The sequence below is a fragment of the Arabidopsis lyrata genome (assembly GCF_000004255.2).
Source record: "Arabidopsis lyrata subsp. lyrata unplaced genomic scaffold ARALYscaffold_6, whole genome shotgun sequence".
In the NCBI taxonomy this organism is placed as follows: domain Eukaryota; kingdom Viridiplantae; phylum Streptophyta; class Magnoliopsida; order Brassicales; family Brassicaceae; genus Arabidopsis; species Arabidopsis lyrata.
Window position 1 is genome coordinate 12,771,996 of NW_003302550.1, and position 23,830 is coordinate 12,795,825.

General features: G+C 36.0%; 5 protein-coding genes across 7 annotated transcripts; 1 reads left to right on the plus strand and 4 right to left on the minus strand.

Annotated features, from left to right (window-relative positions):
• Positions 1-1,582: 1,582 nt before the first annotated feature.
• On the minus strand, positions 1,583-6,129 carry LOC9308335 (long chain acyl-CoA synthetase 7, peroxisomal). Its single transcript, XM_021021232.1, has 23 exons — positions 5,958-6,129; positions 5,807-5,867; positions 5,621-5,698; positions 5,458-5,529; positions 5,283-5,364; positions 5,034-5,139; positions 4,870-4,946; positions 4,705-4,749; positions 4,537-4,623; positions 4,298-4,387; positions 4,118-4,197; positions 3,930-4,023; positions 3,758-3,846; positions 3,588-3,676; positions 3,356-3,485; positions 3,113-3,231; positions 2,871-2,994; positions 2,700-2,786; positions 2,513-2,616; positions 2,328-2,413; positions 2,146-2,232; positions 1,976-2,062; positions 1,583-1,882 (listed from the first exon to the last, which is right to left on the minus strand). The coding sequence occupies exons 1-23, from the start codon at positions 6,085-6,087 to the stop codon at positions 1,787-1,789; spliced, it is 2,100 nt and encodes a 699-aa protein (XP_020876891.1). The 5' UTR covers positions 6,088-6,129; the 3' UTR covers positions 1,583-1,786.
• A 567-nt stretch (positions 6,130-6,696) lies between these two features.
• LOC9310431 lies at positions 6,697-9,154 on the minus strand. Its single transcript, XM_021021289.1, has 9 exons — positions 8,613-9,154; positions 8,327-8,414; positions 8,115-8,228; positions 7,937-8,019; positions 7,726-7,840; positions 7,546-7,637; positions 7,396-7,461; positions 7,203-7,296; positions 6,697-7,070 (listed from the first exon to the last, which is right to left on the minus strand). The coding sequence occupies exons 1-9, from the start codon at positions 8,864-8,866 to the stop codon at positions 6,966-6,968; spliced, it is 1,011 nt and encodes a 336-aa protein (XP_020876948.1). The 5' UTR covers positions 8,867-9,154; the 3' UTR covers positions 6,697-6,965.
• On the plus strand, positions 9,118-13,225 carry LOC9310432 (kinesin-like protein KIN-14S). The gene is made up of 12 exons (XM_002872220.2): positions 9,118-9,381; positions 9,511-9,594; positions 9,911-10,020; positions 10,173-10,272; positions 10,372-10,635; positions 10,726-11,005; positions 11,111-11,272; positions 11,360-11,575; positions 11,676-11,713; positions 11,821-11,984; positions 12,070-12,183; positions 12,275-13,225. The coding sequence occupies exons 1-12, from the start codon at positions 9,372-9,374 to the stop codon at positions 13,025-13,027; spliced, it is 2,295 nt and encodes a 764-aa protein (XP_002872266.2). The 5' UTR covers positions 9,118-9,371; the 3' UTR covers positions 13,028-13,225.
• An 826-nt stretch (positions 13,226-14,051) lies between these two features.
• On the minus strand, positions 14,052-18,929 carry LOC9308337 (mitochondrial Rho GTPase 1). Of its 3 annotated transcripts, none has more exons than XM_021021234.1 (15): positions 18,769-18,929; positions 18,303-18,529; positions 17,977-18,109; positions 17,648-17,797; positions 17,188-17,364; positions 16,787-17,041; positions 16,508-16,576; positions 16,376-16,431; positions 16,201-16,282; positions 15,725-15,936; positions 15,499-15,568; positions 15,033-15,145; positions 14,804-14,954; positions 14,521-14,707; positions 14,052-14,429 (listed from the first exon to the last, which is right to left on the minus strand). In XM_021021234.1, exons 2-15 carry the CDS (start codon positions 18,521-18,523, stop codon positions 14,356-14,358), a joined length of 1,950 nt encoding a protein of 649 aa, XP_020876893.1. In that variant the 5' UTR covers positions 18,524-18,529; positions 18,769-18,929; the 3' UTR covers positions 14,052-14,355. The 3 variants fall into 3 exon arrangements, with proteins under 3 accessions (XP_020876893.1, XP_020876892.1, XP_020876894.1); XM_021021233.1 differs by having other exon boundaries at positions 18,729-18,884; XM_021021235.1 differs by having other exon boundaries at positions 18,776-18,883.
• A 655-nt stretch (positions 18,930-19,584) lies between these two features.
• Positions 19,585-23,124, minus strand: LOC9310433 (probable polygalacturonase At3g15720). Its single transcript, XM_021020589.1, has 10 exons — positions 23,113-23,124; positions 22,747-22,866; positions 21,816-21,953; positions 21,587-21,730; positions 21,461-21,490; positions 21,150-21,357; positions 20,841-20,922; positions 20,624-20,732; positions 20,164-20,280; positions 19,585-20,051 (listed from the first exon to the last, which is right to left on the minus strand). Exons 1-10 carry the CDS (start codon positions 23,122-23,124, stop codon positions 19,812-19,814), a joined length of 1,200 nt encoding a protein of 399 aa, XP_020876248.1. The 3' UTR covers positions 19,585-19,811.
• Between the last annotated feature and the right edge of the window lie 706 nt (positions 23,125-23,830).

A 23,830-nucleotide genomic window follows, 5' to 3' on the forward strand; every position in this document is an offset into this window, starting at 1 on the left:
TATATTGGGGTGCTGAGTAAGCAAACATCGGTGAAGTGTAGTAGGCACTCGTATCTTGGCTGGTGACAGTGCGTTGACTCCGTATATTAAGCTGAAAAATGATTTGTTCGTAGCTCGTCGTGACGTCGTTCGACGAGACCATAGTATCCTTTCGAGCTAACTGGTCCATAAATGTTTTTCAGTGTCCAAACACTTTTTCTGTCCATCGAGTATTGTCTTGTTGGTGGCCTCGGCTTTCCCATTCCCCTGTGAGTAGCGCGGCGGCGAAAAACTCAGTCGGATGTTCCATTTGAGGTAAAAGTTCCGGAACATTATCGAGGAGAAGTTTTGCGCGTTATATGTGATGATCTCGTATAGAATCAGTGGCGGAGGCAGAATTATATGTTATGGGGATCATATATTACATAATTAATTATTTATTTTTAAAAATAATATTATGAGATAAATTTAGCATTTTTATCCTATTTTGGCTTTTTAATAGAAATAAAATATAATTAAGAATAATAGGAGTTATTGTTAAAAACTTAAAAAATCAAAGAGACAAACAAAAATTATTAGAAAAAAACAGAAAGAAGGTGTCAAATGGATGCTTGAACTTGAGACAGGGGGTCAATTAACCAATGTCAAACCAAATTTGCCATGATGTCATGTATAAATAGCCTTGCAAACAAAATTTTATAAATGTAATGCGGTCAACTGACCCCCTCCTCATTAGCTAGCTCCGCCATCCCGTGACAATAGAATATGTTTCTCCATATGAAATTTTCCACGTTGATGCATTTGATTTCTCCAAAAAATCGGCTTCAACCCACATGGTAAAATAGTCGGTCATGATCAAAAACATGCTTCAACCGTCAGATATGGGAAGGGGTCCGACAGCGTCCATTGCCCACCTCATGAAAGGGTATGAGGGTGTCGACGAGCTCAAGAGTTCGGTAGGCACGTAAATGGTTGGGGCGTGATGTTGGCATTTTTCGCACTTGGCGACAAAAGATTTGCAGTCGTCAAACATGGATGGCTAGAAGTGACCGCCTTTCTTAATTTTTAAAGTGAGCGCCCACCGGAGTAGTTGCCACCGGATACTTCATGGTAGCCCAAAGTTTTTTTATCACTAGAAAAGTAGAAATCCTCTACTATTCCAGTTATTTTTTTTTTTTTTTTTTTGTGGTTTTTGCTCCGGTTTGGTCTGTTTTATTTTCGTTCATCTTTTTTTTTATTGTAAGAAGAACTCTGGTTCCCAATTTCATTGATTATTTATATAATAATAAATCTATTACTGATTAAAAGAATTTAATCGATATCTAATTTTCGAAACATATTCAATCTAAAATTAAATATTTCACTGAAATGTTTTTATTTAGTTATTGCAATGAATCTAAATACAAAATTTAAGACTTGGAGATGAATAATTTGAAGTAATTGGATTAACTTGAAAGAAAAATTGTAACGAATTAAACCTGTCTAAATTTTTGAAGTTGTTTTTCATGGTGTCAGGTGTTGGTGCCGGCAATTTTTTGAGCTTGATCTAATAAGGCTTATTTCAGCACGATCGTTAGCCAAAGCAAAACTAAACCAAAATGCATTGGTTTCTTAAACTTATGACCTCACTCATCCATTTCAGGATTAGGATCATAGTCTGCTCTTCCTTTATTCTGAAAGACTATATATGAAAACTACAGCATGAATCTGTTTTATTTCATGATCGATCTACCTCTAATCCGATCTTTTACAGTTCTACAATTACCTTGTAATAAAAAAAAGAAACACTTTTAAGTAATGTAAATCATCACAGTTTAGAAGGCATGGGGTTCGAGGCTGCGATTTCCGCATACATTTTGGCTATTGCTTCTGCAAAGTAAGCTTTTGCTTGAGGTCTCTTTATCTGTTTGAAAAGTTTTAAACACATGAATTAGACTCTCCAAGGTAAGTAACAAAAATTTCATTGCGGTTTCAACTTCACATTGTTGGTGGTTACCTTGAATGTTGGTGTCAAAAGTCCATTCTCTAAGGTGAATGGTTCTGGCACCAAAGTCACAGCCTTAGCAAACTCAAATCCTCTCAACTGTATTAAGCACAAATTGTAAATTGTTAAGTTGATTGCTTTTATTATCATAGGTTAGATTTTTAAGGCAGGTTTTGTTTTACCTGAGCTTCTTTTCCAAGGTCATCCATCTCAGCAAGAACAGCCTTTCGCACTCTTGGATCGTTACAGAGCTGTCCTAGATGCTCATACTGCAATCATCAAGAAAAGGTTGCAACAAACTGAGAATTTGCTTTTCAAGTCTCTGATAAGTAATGATATCATTGAGTTAGAAAATAATAAATACCTTGATGCCTTCTGATGCAGCCCAATCTTTCATAACATCTGGGTCTACTGAAACTATAGCTACTAGAGAGGAATTGAAGCTATCACCTATAATAGAGACATTCTCGCTCGGTTGAGAAATAGCACAAATGAAGAAGAAGCCTGTATGGGGTGAGTAGAGACTAGAGAGTAGAGTCTTTCGCTTACCGTGTATGAAACACTGCGAAACAAATCTGCATTTGGTATAAACATTTTCGATTTTCTCTGGTGCTATATATTCTCCTTGCGCCAATTTAAATATGTTCTTCTTCCTGTCATGAAGTTTTATTAAACATTTCAACTCTTTCCATACCGAAGAAAGAGTTTAAAATCAAGATTGTTTGATTTATAAAACCTGTCTATGATCTTGAGCCGACCGCCAGGTAACCACAACCCGATATCTCCTGTGTGTAGCCAGCCATCTCCATCAAGAATTTCTCTCCTGCTCAAGTAAATGTGTCAAGACTCATGTCCACTTATCTACACATATAACCAGAGCCACTAATGATACTGGAAAATGTGTTACGTTTGTTCTTCATCTTTGTAGTAGCCTTTGAAGATGATTGGTCCTCTTACACAGATTTCCCCACGTGGGTATGGTTGATCATCTGATGTGTAATTCATTTCGGGAACATCCACAAGTTTTACCTCTGAAGAACAAATATTTTCAAAACACAAAACCAGTCATACATATTGGATTAAAAGGTCTTGCCAAGATTTAGATTCTGATATAATTTTCCTATTTTTTTTAAATAACACAATGCTTACCACACGCTGGATTAGGGGATCCGACATGACCAGATAAATTGTCACCATCATCCATAGCGCTTATGACACAAGAAGTCTCTGTCATACCATACCCTTCACGCACCGAACATCCAAAGCATCTGTACATTATGATGACCAATGACGATATTTTCTTTCTTAGTTTAGTTTCAGATTCTTAGAAATCAGTGAGAGTGGAATCATGGAAGAAAAGCTCAAACAGAGAAAACCGAAAAGAAAACTTACACTCTCAAGAAATCCATGACATCGGGTGACAATGGAGAAGCACCTGACCCCATAAAGCGAACCCGTCCTCCAAGCTTTTCTTTTATTTTGTTGAAGACCAGTTTGTCCCAAAATGCAGAAGGATTCCGTCCTGAAGAAACCACACATGAGAAAGACAGATATAATGCAGAAAACTTGAAACAGGCATATATACTTGGTTCACTTTTTAACTGTTTTTATTAGCAGACAATACCATTTATGATCGCTTGCTTCTTTGAGTTATAGGCAACTTGAAACAGCCTTTGTTTAATAACCCCAGATGATTTTACGGCACTTGTGATTCTGTGGAGATTAAAATTAGCACATAGAACCACAGAGTTCCACAATAAGTAATTTACATGGGAAGCATAAGAGTGATTTTACCCATCATATATTCGATTATATAAGCGGGGGACACTACAGAATATTGTTGGCCTTAACACAGCAAAATCATCCATCAGCTTCAGGACATCCTGTCAAAAAAGTATATGTATACATTAGTCTGATTTTGTACCACATGTTAATCTCATATGTCACCAGACATGAGCTTACATACCCCCTGATAGAAACCAACAGTAACACCACCGTACACCGCCATAATCTGATTTGCACGTTCATATATGTGCGCCAAAGGAAGATATGATATGTAACTAAAGATAGAAGACATCTGAGTTAAAGATCTTCCATTATAAGAATATATGTAAAACTATGTGTGCCACTTCTGAAGGGAAATGTTCAACTCACGTATCTGAAGGTAAGAATTCTGCTTCTACACTGGAACCGGCAACATTTGCAATCAAGTTTCCATGAGTCAACACAACACCCTTCGAAACAAAGAACATATGAAATCAACTATATAGTTGAGCATTTAGCTTTAAAGTGATTCATGCACCATTCAACCAGAAAAAACTGGAAACAACTCACCTTTGGTGTTCCTGTGGTTCCACTTGTGTAGCATATGGTTGCAATGTCTTCGGGTTTTGGAGGGGAAAATGGATGTAAGGTACTTCGACCCTAAAATATAACCAGTAGCAACATGAAGTCACTTTTAACTACCAAGCAAAAGCCGTTACAGGAACAAAGACATTTACAGTTGCTATAACATAATGACCATTCATAAGATAACAGCACACATTTAGTTAAAACCGATTGTTGAACGCTACCTGACTCAAAAGCTTTTGGTATGATACAATATTGACTCCAGATCCTTGAGGAAGTGATGGCAAATGCTCGTCCGCCCCTCCCACCACCTTAGCACAGTGTAAAACATATTTATAGTGGAAGTATATATTTTAGCTTACAGTGAAATTACACATCGGAGAAGTATATACCACAATGAGACGAATGGATGGGATTTCCGCTAGGAAGCTTAGCAACTGCATAGTCCCCGACAAAAAAAGAACACAATTCATGATCGATAGTGTTGCAATATAGACTACTTGAGTGATTCTCAAAAGCTAATAGGCCTGCACATTAACAAACCAAAACACACTTACAATATTCAAGGTTTGTGGTACACAAAATATAGCCTGCAGAGTAGCATGATTCACCACGAACTTAACAGCGTCTGGACCTGCGTAACCAGAAGAATCATATTAAGAAGAGACAAGGCTTGCAAACCCAAAAACTAAAGAGAAAAATTCAAATTTGGATTGGTTACCAAGTGTATCGTATAAAGGAACAGAGATAAATGAATATGCTGCACAAGCATGATCCACAACCAACCACTCTGGTCTGTTAATAAAATAGAGTCCAACACAAGCTCCCTGTTCCATTAAATCAAAACTCTTTTTCTTTTTTAAAAAGGCGACATACGGATCGATAAAACAAGAACCTGGCTGATAAAATCAGCTGGAATAGAGAATTTTGATGGAGCTGCATAAGTTTTATATTGAACACATTCACTTACTTGGTTAATTCCATGAAACAGGAGTCCTGAACCAATAGCTTGTCGTTCAGAAGCTGTTTCTGCATATGTCATCCATGAGTACCTTCAAAAAAAGCATATCACAGAAACATAAAAACCTACCTAAGCTCAAAACTTTTTTAAAATCTCAACACAAAAGAACAGCTTTTAAACTCACTCTCCAATGGTTCCATCGGACCGAACTCGTGTACCAAGATACTTGTTTTCAGGATACGTTTCAACAGCATATCTAATTCCACATAAATGTAATTCCATCATTAAGGTCACAAACTAAACCAATCAAATTAAAACAACCTCAAAGAAGTAATCATCAAACTTACACAAAATTGTCATGTAAAGTCCCGATTTCAGGATGATCCTGGAACCTGCTAACGAGTTTCGTCGGCGACTTTGCAGATCTGACACAACAAAAACAGAGAATTACACCATAATAATCATAAATCACACTTGTGATGAAAAAACCAAACGTAACAACAAAGAAAGGATTGTTTTTTTTTTTTCTGTACCTGTAGACATTCCATTTTCCATTATCAGGCTTCTCTGGAAGCACAACACTGTAGCCATCCTCTAGAGAAAACATTTGAAAGCTCTCAAACTCAAGAAACAGAGAAATCTTCAAAATATAGGGAGAGACTAAAGATAAATTCAGGTTCTTACTGTTTAAGAAAGGTGAAGCAGAAGAAGCGGTGGCGTTGAGGAAGAGAGATGATTGATCGTCGGCCGGAGAAGTATAGAGGTGAGATCGAATGGTTTCGAGACGACGTTGTGCCGGCGAAGCAAATTTCATCTTTTCTTCTTTCTCGACAAATTTTTTTTTGAGTAATACGAAATAAACCGATTATTCAATAGTACCATTCTATAAAAAATTTAACTCAAAGAAAATGACGTCACAAATCTACTATATATAGTAATAAAATTATAAAAGGAATAAAATCATCGAATATGAAAATGAGCATATGTGAATTTTGTGGAATTGACTTGTAATGATGATGCTACGGCTATAAATTCCCTGAACCACATATTTTGGATAGACGTTAATCATGTTTTCCATTTTAAATTTTTTATAAACAGCTTACCAAAAATAGATCATTGTATAATATATGTACTTTTTCTCACATATTGCTTACGTCAAATAAGGCACGCTTTTCTATGTGGATAATTTACCATATTATCAATAAAACTATTTATTTGATCCTTATCAAAATAATGTCCATGGAGTTTAAAACTTAAAAACCATGTTGGGTTATTAAAGAAAAAGTAAAGAGACTATACTGTTTTGTTTGGCATTGTTAGAAGCAAGAACATGAATCTTGAAGCAAACATGTAAATTGGTTATGCTGATGAAGTTCCCAGTTACGTTTGGCTGCAACACAGAAGATGAACCAAATTCTCAAAAAACCAGCCAAACGGAAACGTCTCCATATAACAGAAGAGAATACATTGTATCAACTCTCTCATTCATAGAATCTGCATTTTAGCTACAGAAACTGACTTTTGGGTTGATTCCGATTAAATTCGAGAGCATAGAAGGAACAGAACTTTTTACGAGTACAAAGATATACTCATCATGATGTAATAGCATACAAAGATATACAGTGTACCCTTTGGTGACATTTCTGATACCAAACATTTAAACAGTATAATATTGCAGAGAGGATATCATCTTCACATTGATTTCATGAACCTGTTAATGGATGAGAAAATTCCAGCAGCTTGACTCAATAAAGATGGCCCTTCTTCTGATTTCTCTTCTACGCCCCCATATATTATCTGCGAAAATGAAACATTTAATCAACGAAACTGCAGCGAATATGTAACTAGGATTTGCAGCCAAATCTTTTCAGTGCAGGTAAGAATTTTTCACTCAATAAACATAGTAACCAAATCTAGTACTCAGTTAACCTCAAGATCCTCAGCATCAGGCCGACCAATGAGTTCCTTGGCGAGTAGATACCGCCCTGGTCTGTCTTTATTATCATAGAAGACTTTCCATTTACTAGAAAATAAATTAAGGATAGAAAATGATCAGCTTGTAATCGTTAAACTACATCTACATTGACTTAATCAGATAAGAAAAACCAAGTCTGAGTCTTACCCAGGATAACACCTGAAAACAGCACCAGCAGCCAGAGGTCTCATAGAGTAAACCGTAGTGAAAGAACTACAAGAGCCAAAATGAAAAGAACAGTTATTGATGTTAAAGGCAATAACCTTGTCAAGTCTCATTAAGGATTTTTCCGCTTACCTTAGGAAGTACCGCCTTAGTTTTCTCACGTTAAACCCAACCCCGACTTCCTCGCTTATAAGACGAGGGTTCCACATAATGAGAGGCCTTGGCTTGAAAGAACAGAAATAAATGTCTTCTTGATGTTAGAACTAAAGGTTCTTGGTAAAGTCAAAATTAAGATTTGACAGATTTAGTTACCGGGTCATCAGCAAGCCCTTTTGCAATTTTCTCAACATATTCCAGCATTTGGTAGTCAGGAACAACCATGACAATGATCTCATCTTCTTTCTCCACTGGTTTCCTGTCACTTAAGCTGCATCACAACAAAGAACATGACTGCATATTATTCCCTCTTAACAGACTCTTTCGAACGAAAAACTATTAAGCTCTCAAGCTGTAGCCAACTTACCTAGCAAATCCAAACGTTGCATCTTTCCACCGGTATTTTAGCAATGCAGCAGCTCCAGCATCTGGAAATACGGCTTTAACTCTCTGGCAACAACATTTCAAAACCACTATGATTTATTGACTGACTCAGATCAAAGGTTTCATGTAAAGAGGTTGTTTCGCAAACTGTTTCAGCTCACCTCACAACCTGTTTCTTTAATGAGAGTATCCAAGAAAACCCGCGAAAGGTCCCAAAGTTCAGCTTGTGCACCTTCATCATCTAAAAACTGCAGCTGGGGAATTAAAAGCTCCACCTACAAGATTTCAGAGTCAGAATCAAGTGAGTGAAGCTAACACCAAATCTCATTCTTTTTCGCCAACAATGATTACAGATTTATTCACTAGCACTTACGATAGCTCTTGTTCCTCCTGAGTTCACAAACGCAGCACCTGCTTCACCTGATTGCCTAACAGCTCCTTCCAAATCATTAGGCAAACAGCTGAAAAAACAGTAACAACAGAGACATCATTTTTAGCCTTATGCTCCCTTAATGTTCCAATAGACACACAAAAATTGCAACTTTGAATCGAATTCAATGGTTGTTCCTTCATAATGATCACAAAAACAGAAGAAAACCCAATTCACAGAACAAAAAGTGTAATCAAATAAAGAAAACAAATGGACAAAATTACTGAACTCATCGTCTTCTAGTTGGTCTTGAGCTTCTTCTTCTAATGGTAGTTCTTGGGAAACAGAGGAAGTAGAAACTGATGTGGTTGGTTCAAGAGGAGAGTCACCCTGAAACTTGTCGAATTTGACACATGTTCTTATTCTCGAAGTGGGAGAAGCAGAGAAGCCGCAAGAGAGAGAACCCGCATAAAATTGGGTGGTGGAGAACGAACAACGATGGAGATAGCCATGGAAACAGCTTGGTACTGAAGAATAAGCCATGATGCAAGCCTTTGGCAAATCCTGATAATCGAAATTCAATAAAATTAAAGTGGACTTTACTCAAACAATTGGAACAGAGGGGTGTTTAATGTTACATTCTTATATTTGGGGTTCTTTTACGAATATACTAAATATTTAGGGGTTTTTCTTAATTTATGAAAACTTTTATCCCTTCTCTGTTGGTGGAAAAGAGAGCGTTTGAAACTTCAAGTGAAAAAGGAAGGATCCGTTTCGGAAACCTGGATCCGGATCCGGATCCGGATTCTGACGCTCCTCTTTGGTGAGGAAGAATGGTAATAAAATATAGACGTTACAAAGGTTCTTTAGATCCAACGGCTCTTATTCTCCTAAATTCAAATTCGTCCCATTTCACCTACACGCCCTTCTCAATCTCTCTTTCCCTCACTCTTTCTCAATCTCAATCTCTCGCTCTCTCTTGTCCTCTAAATCTCTCGCTCTCTTTGATTCAAAATTTAGGGTTCTCGTTCTTTAGCGCAAATCCGCCATGGAAGGAGGTACTATACTTGTTTTCTATCGTCGAACTTCTGATTATATTCTTACAGATTCGTGATTTTCTTGATTGATCTGGGTTTTTGATTTGTTTCTTTTGAATATTTCGCTGATCATCTTCGGGTTTTTTCCAGATCAACATCAAAATATCTGCAACGATGTTGTTTTGTCATGTGAATCCAAGGAAGTTTCTGTCAACAATCACAATTCCGACGCTGGTAAGGATTTATCTTGGATCTTCTCGTCGTGAATTGAGAATTTAGTAGAGAAATTATAAGTCGTTCGGTTGTGAATTGATAGTCTCTGATTGTAGATATCGCAAACCCTTATTTTTCTCAAGAGAATCCGATTAGGTTTTAGCATTTTGTTTGGAACTCAGAAAGATTGGGTCTCCTTCAATTCTCAACGAATTAGGTTTTGGGTCCTATGAATCTGAACTAAAGTGATACTTGTTTAGTAGACTATAGTATCTATCTTGAGATTGAATTGCTTCTTTGACTCTGATATGATGCATTACTGATTTGGCTGAAATAGTGGAAGAAAGTGAGGATTCTATTACAAGTGGAAACCAACAACTTTCTCCTCCCAGTGGACCAACACTTCCAATTTTGCAGAAAATTATCGACTGCAGTAACAAAATTAAGGTACTACTTTCTCTTGAATAAACACAATTACAATTGTTCCTTTTGAATTCGCAATTGTAAGATGAACTTAGATGTGAATTTTCCAAAGATTTGCTTTCAGTCCCTTCCTTCTACCAGTGTTTTATGTTCACCCTTTTCATATCATGTCGTAGGTCTTGAAGGATGACCACGCGTTGGTATCAAACCAAGTGAAAGAGATCAAGAATTGTTCCTTTGTAGAACCAGAATTTTCAAGGGCTCTCCAGCTTCTCAGTCAGTACTTTGAATCTGATTTCTTCGACAAAGATTGTCTAAATACAAAACTTGTTTGTTTTGGTTGTAACTGATATGCGTCAACGTGTTTAATGGCAGCTACTAAGCTTGGAACTCTGGAAAAACAGTACTTGGAAGAGTCATCAGAGAGGAAACGATTATACAATGAAGTGATCGAACTCAAGGGAAATATCAGGGTCTTTTGCAGATGCAGGCCTCTAAACCAAGCTGAAATAGCAAATGGCTTTGCTTCTGTAGCTGAGTTTGAGCCAACACAGGAAAACGAGCTCCAGATACTTTCATCTGATTCCTCCAAGAAGCATTTTAAGTTTGACCATGTTTTTAAGCCTGAAGATGGCCAAGGTAAATCTTTGCAACTTTATTTGTCTTAACCTTTTCTCTTGGAACACTACACCAACGAGTCATCTAATCTGACTGTACTTTCATTTGCAGAGGCTGTTTTTGCACAGACAAAACCTATAGTTACTTCGGTGCTGGATGGGTATAATGTCTGCATATTTGCCTATGGCCAAACTGGAACTGGCAAGACATTTACCATGGAGGGAACACCAGAGAATAGAGGAGTGAACTATAGGACCTTAGAAGAACTATTTCGCTGTTCAGAAAGCAAAAGTCATCTCATGAAGTTTGAGCTATCGGTTAGCATGTTGGAGGTTTATAATGAGAAGATAAGGGACCTCTTGGTAGATAACTCAAACCAGCCCCCTAAAAAGTAGGTCTTCTATTATGTTGTTCGGTAGTAGAATGTAAATCGCCTTACAGTTTCTCTCTTTCTTTTTAAAAAAACAAAATAACAGTATGTTCTGTGTTGATAAAGGTTGGAGGTTAAGCAATCAGCAGAAGGGACACAAGAAGTCCCAGGATTAGTCGAAGCTCAAGTTTACAATACAGATGGAGTGTGGGATCTGCTCAAGAAAGGATATGCTGTTCGGTCTGTGGGTTCAACTGCTGCAAATGAGCAAAGCAGCCGCTCTCATTGGTAAGCAAACTAGAGTTTAGAAACTTAAACCATGTGAAACTAAACCTTTTCCATACTTATGCCAACAAGAGATTTCTTTTTGTTCAGCTTGCTGCGAGTGACCGTGAAGGGAGAGAATTTGATAAATGGTCAGAGAACGAGAAGTCATCTTTGGTTAGTGGACTTGGCTGGCAGTGAGCGAGTCGGAAAGGTAGAAGTTGAAGGAGAAAGGCTGAAAGAATCTCAATTTATCAATAAGTCGCTTTCGGCACTCGGTGATGTTATCGCTGCCCTTGCATCCAAAACCAGCCACATTCCTTACAGGTTTTTCCCTTCTCTCTTCTCCTTTGTCAAGACATTTGCATATGATATTTTCTGATTGATGTTCATGACACTTTTTTCCTTCCTTTTGGCCCAACTCCAGAAACTCAAAGCTCACCCATATGCTGCAAAACTCTTTAGGTAAAGTAACATTTGTCCTATTTTTTTCCGTTGTTTTGGGCACATGGTTCATAAGACATCTTGTTTTTCATCACCATGGTGTGTCTATTTCATTTTGACTTAAACAGGTGGAGATTGCAAGACATTAATGTTTGTCCAGATTAGTCCGAGTTCTGCCGATCTAGGAGAGACCCTTTGCTCCTTGAACTTTGCAAGTAGAGTCCGGGGAATCGAAAGTGGACCTGCCCGAAAACAGGCGGATGTGTCTGAACACCTCAAGTCAAAACAAATGGTAACGTGATTACTCAAACTCCAATTCATCTAAGCTTTAACATATCTTACGGTGATTATATTTCTTGTTGTCTCCTTTATAACAGGCCGAGAAGCTGAAACACGAGGAAAAGGAAACAAAAAAGCTCCAGGACAATGTGCAGTCACTACAGCTACGCCTCACTGCTAGAGAACACATATGCAGAGGACTTCAAGATAAGGTAGTCCGCTTTAACTAATGGTAGCTATATGTTATTGTTGACTGTTGTCTTCTTCTAACTTCTAACATTTAAAAACCAAATCATGTTTCAGGTTCGAGATCTGGAGTTTCAACTAGCAGAAGAAAGAAAGACCAGAATCAAGCAGGAGACACGAGCTCTAGCGACTACATCATCATCATCAACAACATCTAGACATCTGAGAGAGACACTACCGACAATCACAGAGAAAAAGCCGCCTTTGGCTCCAACAAGAATGCGAATGCCACTCAGAAGAATCACAAACTTCATGCCCCAACAACCATCTCAGGGCCCTTCTCAGAGATTCTCAGACACAACATTCAAAGAGAATAATAACAGCCTCAGAAGATCATCAATTATGGACGTGAAAACACTAATGAAACCAAGAAGAAGCTCCATCGCCTTCAGACCAGCTCCTGCTCCATCAGCCATTGCATCAGGTAATAAAACCATCATGCCCAGAAGGAGGGTCTCAATTGCAACGTTAAGACCAGAACCATCATCATTATCATCTATGACAACTCCATCACGCCCTCCTCCTTCATTCCGCGGTGACCCGAGAAAGGCGAGATACTCTAAGCTCTTCTCTCCAGACCACAATCTTGTGACTCCGAATGCAATGAAAAGCAGCAGATTTATGAAGAGTCCTCTTGGAGGAGGTGGCAGCTCATGGAAGCCAAGCCATCCCACAGTAATTGCATTGCAGAAGAAGTCGGTGGTGTGGAGTCCTCTTAAGTTCAAGAACAGAAGACCATCCCTCATGGCGATACGACCTTCTGCTTCTTCTTCTTCTTCCGCCTCTGACATGCTTCGGAGGGAACAATAGTGGCCTTCGTCACTGGATTTTTTTTTTCACTGTCTTTGTGAAAGTGTTTGGTTTTACATTCAAGTCGTCTGTTAAAACTTCAAAATAGGATTTCTGTTGCTTTTTTTCTTATCTTCAAACTGTTTTCGATTTGTTATTCCATTGAGATCTTGTGCTATGGTTATTATATATGTAATGAAATTTAGATCTCGGCTCAAATGCTTAGAAACAACAATAAAACAAGAGTGTCGAAACTGTTACTTGAAACATTTTCGACAATGGCGACAACAAATCGAAAACAATTTGAAGTTAAGAAGAAACCATAGCACAATATCTCTATCTATTAAACTAATTAAGATCATGGAATCTTTCTGAAAGTTGACAAATGTATGGAAGAACTACAAGAGCAACAATACACTGTAGCAGGAGGAACCAAAGTTGTCTTTAGTCCTAGAAGCACCAAAACTTACTTATGACTAGTCTTAGATGCAAGCAACCAACCATGAGATAAACTCATTAGCAAGAAAAAACACAAACTTTTTGTCCGGAATCGGATTAATCAAGAACGTTACTAATAGAAGATGTCCAGTTGGAAAGTTTCAGTTTCTTCTTAAGGTTCACGTCTCATTCTTTTTTCCTTGCTCCCCAAGCCTTATGAGCTTTCTTTATTTGTAGTATAAGTGTATAACTTCGTTGTCCAGCAACACTACTTGGAGTAGAGAGACAGTAAACGAAATCCTACGTAACCCACACACGTCACAAGAGACAATGTAGAAGCCATAGACCCAAAGAACAAATTCCATACTAAAACACATGAGAACAGAGTCAGATTCGCCATCTCTGCAAAGAGCTCGTTCTCATATCCACAGAAAATAGCAGAGAACAAAGGTGGGAAAATGGAAATCATAGTAATTTGGTTGTATATATCTTGGATTTGATAGAATTTAAATCCATATAGAAGAAGAGCACACATCTGAGTCCGAGATTTCTTTTTTGTTTTGTTTGTTCATTTGGTTTTAACGTGTTGCTGAGTAATTCGGAGAACAGAGCAAACAGGAACAAGATTACAACATCATCAATGAGACAAAGTTCTATTGTTATTGAAAAAATTCAACACAATGTCTATTGACTATGTTCTCTTTTATCTTGTCCCTAAATGTTTGTGTTGCTACAGATCTTCTTCCACAATTACTTCAAACAAAGCCCATTTCCATTAAACTTCTAAAAAGAGTACTCTGGATCAAGTTGGTTTAAAACTTGAGAACGATAAACAAACTTCGAACACGAGATTTGCTATCTTCTTTCCATGTTCATACCTTAAGAGATTGGATTGCTCAGTCTCAATCTTCTCAGGCAGACGAACTCTTTCTTGTGGCATACACACGGTATGCAGCCAGCCCAACAACCACAGCAGCAGCACCAACTGTTTACAAATCATGAGATAGAAATTAGAGTATACCCAACATGGGACAAAACTTGTGTTAAGATTCAGGATTCTAGGAAAGAAAACGTACTTGAAACAGCCATAAGAGAGCGGTTGATTAGCCTGTTGTAATGTTTGCGGCTTTTTCCTGCTTCGGTCTCTGGAATGCTCAAATGAGGGTGTTGTGCTGCAGTTAAGATTTTGCGGAATAAGTTGTTGAAATCCCCCAATTTGGAACTGATGGATACCGGAGGCTCTATTCCCATATCTTGTGTCATCTGCAAAAAGATCCGTGTGTATAAACATATATATGTAATTATGTATGCAAGTATTCGAGCTATTTTCATTGACTCGGAGTTCCATAAGAACCCTACCCTGGTGGATTCTTGTATGGAAATTGGAGATGAATCAAGATCGTCTTTTGCAGAAACCATGAGGCAAGGGACCTCATACCCAGTGGCCTCACCATAAGTTGCAACTTCTACAAGCAACTGAGTCGCTCTCTTCCATGAGGACTCATCAGAACTGGAGAAAACAACTAACTCAATTATTACGTACAAACTACAAATAGAGAGTCAACCAATTAAACAGCAGGAAATTTACCTGTCATACACGAAAACAGCTATGTCACATGCAGCCAAGGATTCCTTGGATGAAAATAGCCCTTGAACTCCATCTTCTGGAATTTCCCTCATGATAAGAGTTTTCTTTGCACCCTACACTCAGAGATTTGGAACTATCAGATTAGTGACCAAATTACATACAGAAACTTAGAGAAAGCAGCCTTGAAGCATGTTGCCAAAAAATGTACAACCAAATAACATCTCCAATCTCTTGAATAGTAGTACGTCTGAACAGTTTTGTTTGAAACTTCCTAGTAAAAAAGTATGTATGTACCCATAGAAAAAACTCATCAAAGATATCTAGCTAGTTCCCATCTCGGTCCCCAAAATAACACTGAAGTTTGTCATTTTTGTTCAAATTTTGCACCTTGAAGATTTATTTGCAAGGACAAAATATATCCAAACTAAAATATAGTGATACAAATTGCATAAGTATACTGACTCACCCCAGATTCATCGACCATATTTACTGCATAACGCTCATCAGTAGTTGATTCCTGGTTATCAGCATATGACCTAGATCATGGAGAAACAAAACTGTAAACCAGATGGAGAGGTCATCTGAAGAAGAGGAAAATTAAACGTCTCCAGGCTTATAAACATAGAACTATACTCTCTTCTGTGTGTAATTTGAAAATGCAATAAGTTGTGGTACAAGTTAACATGACAAACCTTCCAAGAAAGCAATTCAGCAATGAAGATTTTCCAGCATTATTAGGTCCAAGAACAAAGCACTGGAAAACTTTTCTTTCACATTGCTGCTTTTTGCGATCTAAACGTCTTCTCCTAGTAACACGAATGGCAGTCGATGGATCACCCGGGAATCCAATGTAAATCAAATTTTCCACACTCCGAGCCGGTTCTAATAGTGTCATTAGTGACCACTGCAAGGATAAAATTGAAAGATTAGCACACATATAAACTTTGAATTAGTTTAATGAACAAAACTTTGGCCTAGATAAGAAATCGACAAAAAATCGTAAAACGACATATAATCCAATGATAAATTGTATATGTTAAAAGAAAATAAAGAGAGAATTGTGTGACATTTTAGTCTGTCAATCAACAAAAGCAAAGAAAAATGAAATAAAGAAGGATGAGTATATGTATAATGCTTCTTTATGTTGTAAAAGAGGAGTATTGATTACCATTGACAGGAAAGCGTCAAATGATAGTCCTCCAAGGGCAGTTTTCTCCGCAGCATCCTCATAAGGAGCTTCCTTCCAAGGACTGCCATTCACAATTAAGTATGGCACGGAAAATAATGGAGATTACCATAATCAAAATTACACGGTTTTTGCCTTCTGGAGGTGTGAAAGGTACCTTTCAGGTGCAGTTGAAAAAAGATCCTCGATCTCTTGAGGTCTCAGATTATTATCCTGCAAAGTGCAAATTCAATCTGAGAAATGTATTTGTCAACTCAACACTACGCCATTAATAAGAAAGGAGACTTACCTGGTCGTCATCAAACAACATATACATTCCTTTCAGGAATTCGATTGCTGCATTCGTCAACTCAAAACTCTACAAAATCAATGAACACAAACATTAGCTGCACAATACCAAGGAAGGCAAGTTGATGTGAGCTGTAAGGTAACCGTGTTCCAGTAAATTCTTATTTCTGATAAGATTCCAAATTTAATATTCGATATACAGCTCTTCCAGTAATAGATTATTAAAACATCAACAAATACAATAATGAAGCAACAACGGATAGTATTTCTGCATATTTACCTGATCGGGAGCTCCCTTGAATATTGTAGATGGGAGCAATTCTTCAGCAAGTCTTATATCATTATTATACCCAAACTTCCTGAGTACAGTCCATGTAGTCTCGAGCCTCCCTTTCTCGATAAAAAGTGCATGTAAAAACAGGAAGCCAGTCACTGTCAGTCCTCTTTCATTCACACCTTCTGGCAACTTTTCTTGCACAACCCTCTTAACACCTTCAATTTCAGAAGGCTGCAATGGTGCATGGAAACACTTGACCTATTGTAAAACAACTATTAGGTGCGTCATGGGGATAACAAAATTAAAATCCAAGCTTCTTTTTAAAATCTGAAGGATAGGCCTAAGCCAATTCAATGACGAAATAGCAAAAGCACATGAAACACGAGAAGAGCAAATATAAGAACCTGAAAATCATTTAGCTCAGCCTCGCTAAGAGCACCATCTCTGTCATGATCACAGAGTATAAAGATACGCTTCAATGCCCTTACACACCGGGGCTTCAGTGCCTGGGAATCTTGATCAAACAGAGGTCCTGTTGGGTGAAGGACAGTCTTTTGTGCATAATAGAAAACTTCTTGTGCCTACAGGAAAGCTTTTTCATTAGGATGATAGTTCAGACCTGAAATAAAATTTGTAATTACCACTGAATGTTGTTTTCTGACAATGCATTTCCAGTTTATGCCTGATAAAAGTCCAAACCAATCACAACAATATCCAGTTTCAGACAAAAATTTAGTGCACCTAAAGTCCTTGAAATTTCTTAGTAAGACAAGCACATGCCTAAGCTACCTCAGACCAATATTTGTACCATGTTCGAACTCAGAAAAATATTACATATCAAGAGGAAATCAGAAGTCATGAAACCTGGAGTTGCTTGAGGGCAGAACACTCGATACAAGTCTCTATCTCCCGAAACTGCTGCATTATAGGTGACATCACTTGTTCGAGGCTGACCTGGTTATTGTCGTCTCTGAAGTCAAGCCTACACCCTGCTACTATAATAGGAATTTTTACCTGCTCAAAACGAGCACAAGCCAATCTTAATAAGAAACAGAAAAAGTTTAAGTCACCCCGAATCTTTTACACTTTCTAGCACTAGGACAATGATATGAGAAACGCACAAGATATTGTAAACCTTCTACCCACAAAAAGATTGACATGACCAAACTGAAACAGGGAGAGGAAAATCAAACCTCCAATCGCCGAAGCTCTGGAAGCCAGTATTCACTCAAACGTTCGAGAGTCTCAGGTCGATCACATGCATATGTCAAAACTACTGCATCTGCGCGCTTCAATTCCTCGGCAACCATGTCCCTATCTTCTGGCCTGAACCCACAAACAAAAACATCATACTTCAAGAACCTCAACAAAGCTGCCAAAGCATAAATATCCTAAACCCTTCTTTCGGAATCCCAGTAACAGTAACAAAACAGTTGGCACAGTGCTATTCCAACAACAACTATCATATGAGCTAATAGTATCCTTTCCCGTTCAACATAAGGTCATTATCAAGTAATACCTCGAGGAAGTGTCGACAATGGTGACGGGTATACCATCAGGGAAGAATTCAACAGGCAACTTGTAGTCAGGCAAAACAGGAGGTACATTGGGAGGGAAAGAATCAGTAGCTGCAGCGACAATCAAGCTTGATTTTCCAGTACCCTTATCTCCAACCACAACGATTCGTACAGATTTGGGTGAACCAGGACAATCAACCGTACCAGCAGCGTATCTCGCCATCTGAAACTGCAACACCATTAAACAATTAGAGGCTCGACATCAGAAATCAAGTACAAAGATTGACAAGATTACTGAAACTTGGTAACAAGATTATAGAAACCCAGAAACATGAGCATCAAAAGAGAACAAGATCGTGAAGAAAATGACGAATCCAGAAGCATAGATAACAATGGAAAGAGTAACATCAAGGAGAAGCAAAACTAACATAAAGATCAAAGATTCGATGAAAGAAACGAGAGATAAACCTCAAACCTAGAACTGGAGAATGAGAGAAGAAGAGAAGCACGAAGATTAAAAACCCTTAGAAAACCCTAGATTCTCTAGTTTAGGAGAAAATGTGGCGGTGACGATTTGCCGTGAAGGAGGAGAAAAATTAGTAAGCTCTTTTTTTTTTTTTTTTACTTTGTCTGTTTATTCTAGTGGCATTTCCGTAAAAACCACCCCTGTTTAATTTTTACTAACATACATATAAGGTAGTTTTTTTTGTAAAAGGAATTTTTTGTTTTTATTATTTAGTAAAATTGTTGTATTTGTCCATTTACTTCTTGGATTTTTTTACTATTGGTTAATTAGGTACAGCCGTGCAGCCAAATGTACGACTGTACCTAATCGGATCGATTATGGGTATAAGTAAGTTATTTTATTGGATTTTGTATATGTTCACATGTGGAGGTAGTTTGGAATATACTTATAAGGTAGTTTTTTTGTAAAGGGAATTTTTGTATTTATTATATAGTAAAATTGTTGTATTTGACCATTTACTTCTTGGATTTTTTACGATTGGTTAATTAGGTACTGCCGTACAGTTAAATGTACGGATGTACCTAATCGGGTCAATTATGGGTATAATTAAATTATTTGATTAGATTTCGTACATGTCCACATGTGGGTATTGTTTGGAATATAACCAAATAACTTAAATCTCTAAAAAATATATAAATATTTTGGATATTAAGTATAATCAAGTACAAAATACACGAACCGTGGAATATGTACTTTTCGAGAATTTATATAACTAGTTTTCATCCTTAAACTGATGGTCAATAGTTATCAACTTTGTTGCGTGCTATAATTTTTAATCGGAACTTGAGAAGATTATTTGCCAACTAAAATTAATATAAACCTAAATCTCTCGTAAAATGCATCATCAACATTGTCTGTATTGATTGTTTTAGGTAAACATATTTCAAACAACAATTCATCAAGACATTCTGTAATGTTGACAAACAAAAATATATTTTTTACGACAATTAAAAATGTGGATAAACTTTTTTATCAATATTCTTAATTAAAGAGTACTACTATTTTTAAAGCAGTCGCGCATCAAATCACTATCACTAGATTCTCCTTCAACATTTTGACATTCAGCTTTAGCTTTTTCTCCATTTTCCATTGTAACTTGAATATCATCCATGACAACGTCTTTACAATGTGTGATGGCACTACAATTAAGTGTTATAGCATACTCATTCACTGTGGTTCCACGAAAACCAATATATTTCACATTGCCAATTGCCACTGCTGAATCCTAAAAACATAAATACATAAGTTTCCACTATTTATTAATACTTTCAAAATAGTACATTGTTGGCATTAATAATGTGCTATAATATAATATAGCCCATTTACAAAATATTTACCTTAGTGGCATCAATATGTCCTTTATCAATATATTGTTGGTCAATGATAATTGGATTTCTTGTGTTAATGAGTGTGATATTCTCAAAACTTATGTTTCTTGCATAACCTTGTCCACCCTAAAAATCCAAATTAAAATTAAATTTCAACATATTGTAAATGATTATTTTATTTATTTAAATAAGAAGTAAAAATTACTCTCTCCGTTTCGTTTTAGTTATCGTTTAAGGTTTTTGCACACAAATTAAGAAAAACATTAAATTTTCTGTTTTACCCTTTACTAATATATTTTATAAAAAATTTCATTGGCCAAAACATTAAAACAGTAGGGATAAAACTGGAATTTTCACCAAACATTTGCATTGAAAACCTAAAACGACAACTATTATGAAACAAAATTTAAATCCTAAAACGACAACTAAATTGAAACGGAGGGAGTAGTATATAAGAAAAAAACAATACCTGCCATGTCTTAATTCTAGCTCCATTCATCGTTTCATTAAAAGTACAATGAGTCACATGAACATCACTAACTTCGGCATTTGTTCCATCAGCTCCTAGACTTCCTACACTGTTATCCAGTTTTATAAAACAAATTTAATTAATTATGCATTTTTGTTTTTGAAATGAAATCCTTTTATTTATAAATATTTATTACTATTGTAATCTAAGAAATTACCTTATTCCATGACCAGGTCCACAATTAATTTGTGTGATGTTAATACCAGAACTTCCATTGTCGATTGCTATGCAATCATCCCCTGAGAAATCAATGATTGAAATGCATAAGATTGTTATATCATCTATATTCTAAAAATATTAGAACTTAATTTCCCACCATAGAATTAACAAATGCATAAAAATGCTAGAGCTATTGTAGATTAGTAGTTTGAATAATCCATCATTTAAAAAATATGATTTATTTATTTTCTACTATATATACATGTGTATAATAAAACGTCTAAATAATTTATAAATAAGTACACACCAGTTTGAATTGTAGAGTCGGATATTTTGATATTAGTCGAGTAACTTATATCAATCCCATCTGTGTTGGGACTTTTCTCAGGTGCCAAAATATTTATTTTCGATATTGTAGCATAATTACATCCTTTGATTGATATATGAGTTTTTGGACTATCAATCGAAGTTATCCCGTTTATTGTAAGATTATCACATTTGTAAATATGTAGTGCCTGTAAATAAAATTAAAAGTAGTTGTTTAGAGAGTAAATTTATGACGATCATAATCAAAAGAAAAAAACTAAAAAGATTGCATGGTAAATTTGATAAACTCACTGTAGGTCGTTCAGAAGTGTTTAGATTTATCTGAAAATATATAAAAAATTTAATGATTTTGATGTAACGATGAAGAAAAAAATGTTAATAAGTAACAAAAATTATGATATAACAGACTCTAATTACCTCCCAAAAGGAAGAACCGCGACCATCAATCTTTCCAGAACCATCGATCATTAGACTAAATACAGATGAAAAACTAATCCACATTTGAGATTTGGGGTTGGACCATGTTTTGATGTTGCTAGGTGCGACAATGATACCATCCAACTTCAAATAGATAAATAAAAGCAAATTTTGTTGGTGTTCCTAATTTAAAAAAAAAACTTAGTAAATTAATTAACTATCAACATACCTGAATTTTTATGGACGTAGATTTACAAGGGCCTTTGAACTCAATAGGTTGAAGCAAATATGTTTTTCCAGAGGGAATAAGAAGTGTATTTATGTTATCTTCTCCACCACATGTAGCGTTCCATGCTTGTATAAAAGCCTTTTAATATATAGCTAGTTAGTTAGTTAGTTAAAAGTAGCAACAAAATTTGAAATAAAAAGTAATAAAAATTAAAAAAATATTTTTTAAAAACATATATTTTGGGTAGGTCTGGGCAAAAAAACCGCTAACCAAATAACCGACCGAACCGAACCGAAAAAACCCGAACCATATCCAAACCGAAGTTTTTAAAATAACCGAATGGTTAGTAAAATTCCCTATTCAAACTAACCGAAACCGAACCGAACCAATAACCAAACGGTTAACCGAAATATCCAAAAACCTATAAGATTCCTCAAAAATAATATCCAAAACTATAATTATAAACTCAAAATATTAATTATTTTTAGAATCAAAACAATCAAATACTTTAAATAATCAAAATATTCCAATATTGTTTGTTATATTTGTCAAAATTAAATACTCTTTTACAAAATTGAATCAAATTTTAATTTTCTTTCTAATATTTTTCTTTTTTTGTATTTTCTTTTTGTATTTTTTTCGGTTAATTTTGGTAAGTTTCTGTTATATTCGGTAAATTTTGGTTATTTTGGGTAAAAACCCGAACCAAACCGAACGTGATAAAAGTTTGATTAGTTACGGTTATCTATTTAAATATTCAAACCGAACCGAACCGAAAGGTAACCTAACCGAACCGAACCGAAATTCCTAAAATATCTGAATGGTTATTATATTACCATATCCAAACTAACCGAAACCGAACACAACCGAACCGAAACCGAATGGTTGACCGAATGTCCAGGCCTTTTAGGTATAAAGACAAATAACTTACATTTGAATCATCGGTTTCACCATCTCCTTTAGCACCAAATTTGAGTACATTGTAGTTTTGGCCGTTTACAAGACCAAAATAGATAAAATTTATCAATATTGATATACGTAGTATGGTTTCCTAAAACCCACAAGAAGAAAAAATGTTAGAATTATCATGTAGCAAACAAATACTATTGGAAAAGTATATTGATTTGATATGTACCATTGTGAAAATAGAGATGATAAAAATCTATTGATGTATAGCCCGGGCGACTGTTTACCAAAAACACAAATCTCTGCAAAGACAAGACTTCTTCCAGTATTTAGTAGTGAAGGAATATAGGTAGTGTATATGTATGTGTTACCATCATATATATATACACACAAAAATACCCATTTACGTTTATTGAATCATGCATTTTCTTTCTCCTTTTCTTGATCTATTTTTTTGGTCAAAAATTCTTTCTCCTTTCCATATATCTAAATTGTGCCTAAATCATTTGCTTCCTAAATAATAACTAAATTCTTTTTCTAGTTTTTGAATACATTGAATTATACATCTCCCTCTTATTAAATACTTATTGAATACAAACGTAGGTAAACAAAAAAAATGTTAAATACAACGTTTCAATAGCAACATATTTTATTTAATGGCAAAAATATCATTTAATAGCCCAACTTTCAAATTGTGGCCGTTCCAGACACCAACTTCATATATGGCAATTTTAAACATGAAGATATCGTTGACCAACCGTTTGAACCATAAACATTTGTTGACCAGACTAAAAAGACAAACCGTTATCAGTCGTTTACAGATTATCTAACATCCGTTAACCACTCCAAAACGACGTCGTTTTTGTCTATTAAAAATAAATTACAAACTAAGATTCGAACCCATAACTTCTAAAAAAAAACAAAGGGTACTTAACCAATTTACCTATAGCGTTTTATTGGTAATTCTATGGAAACACATATACTTATATATTCTTAGAGCTTTTCTTCTTCATCTTTAACCTACGAAACAAAACATCTCCATAGCCGCCTCCGAATTTGTGTTCTCTCTCGTATGATTCTCTTTAATCTTAACTATATCGTTTTTTTGT

Coding starts and splice junctions, on each gene's coding strand:
- LOC9310431 (XM_021021289.1), bottom strand. CDS start 8,866: ATGGCTTATTCTTCAGTACCAAGCTGTTTCCATGGCTATCTCCATCGT. Junction 7,462..7,545: donor CTAAGGCGGTACTTCCTAAG/GTAAGCGGAAAA, acceptor TGGCTCTTGTAG/TTCTTTCACTACGGTTTACT. Junction 7,297..7,395: donor GTTTTCAGGTGTTATCCTGG/GTAAGACTCAGA, acceptor TTTATTTTCTAG/TAAATGGAAAGTCTTCTATG.
- LOC9308337 (XM_021021234.1), bottom strand. CDS start 18,523: ATGGCGAGATACGCTGCTGGTACGGTTGATTGTCCTGGTTCACCCAAA. Junction 16,577..16,786: donor TCAAGGGAGCTCCCGATCAG/GTAAATATGCAG, acceptor TTGATTTTGTAG/AGTTTTGAGTTGACGAATGC. Junction 15,146..15,498: donor ATATGGTCGATGAATCTGGG/GTGAGTCAGTAT, acceptor CTCTGAGTGTAG/GGTGCAAAGAAAACTCTTAT.
- LOC9310433 (XM_021020589.1), bottom strand. Junction 21,358..21,460: donor ACACTTCTGAACGACCTACA/GTGAGTTTATCA, acceptor TTTTATTTACAG/GCACTACATATTTACAAATG. Junction 20,281..20,623: donor CTAGAATTAAGACATGGCAG/GTATTGTTTTTT, acceptor TTGGATTTTTAG/GGTGGACAAGGTTATGCAAG.
- LOC9308335 (XM_021021232.1), bottom strand. CDS start 6,087: ATGAAATTTGCTTCGCCGGCACAACGTCGTCTCGAAACCATTCGATCT. Junction 5,699..5,806: donor GGAAAATGGAATGTCTACAG/GTACAGAAAAAA, acceptor TTGTTGTGTCAG/ATCTGCAAAGTCGCCGACGA. Junction 3,232..3,355: donor GTCATGGATTTCTTGAGAGT/GTAAGTTTTCTT, acceptor CATAATGTACAG/ATGCTTTGGATGTTCGGTGC.
- LOC9310432 (XM_002872220.2), top strand. Junction 11,714..11,820: donor TATGCTGCAAAACTCTTTAG/GTAAAGTAACAT, acceptor TGACTTAAACAG/GTGGAGATTGCAAGACATTA. Junction 11,985..12,069: donor ACCTCAAGTCAAAACAAATG/GTAACGTGATTA, acceptor CCTTTATAACAG/GCCGAGAAGCTGAAACACGA.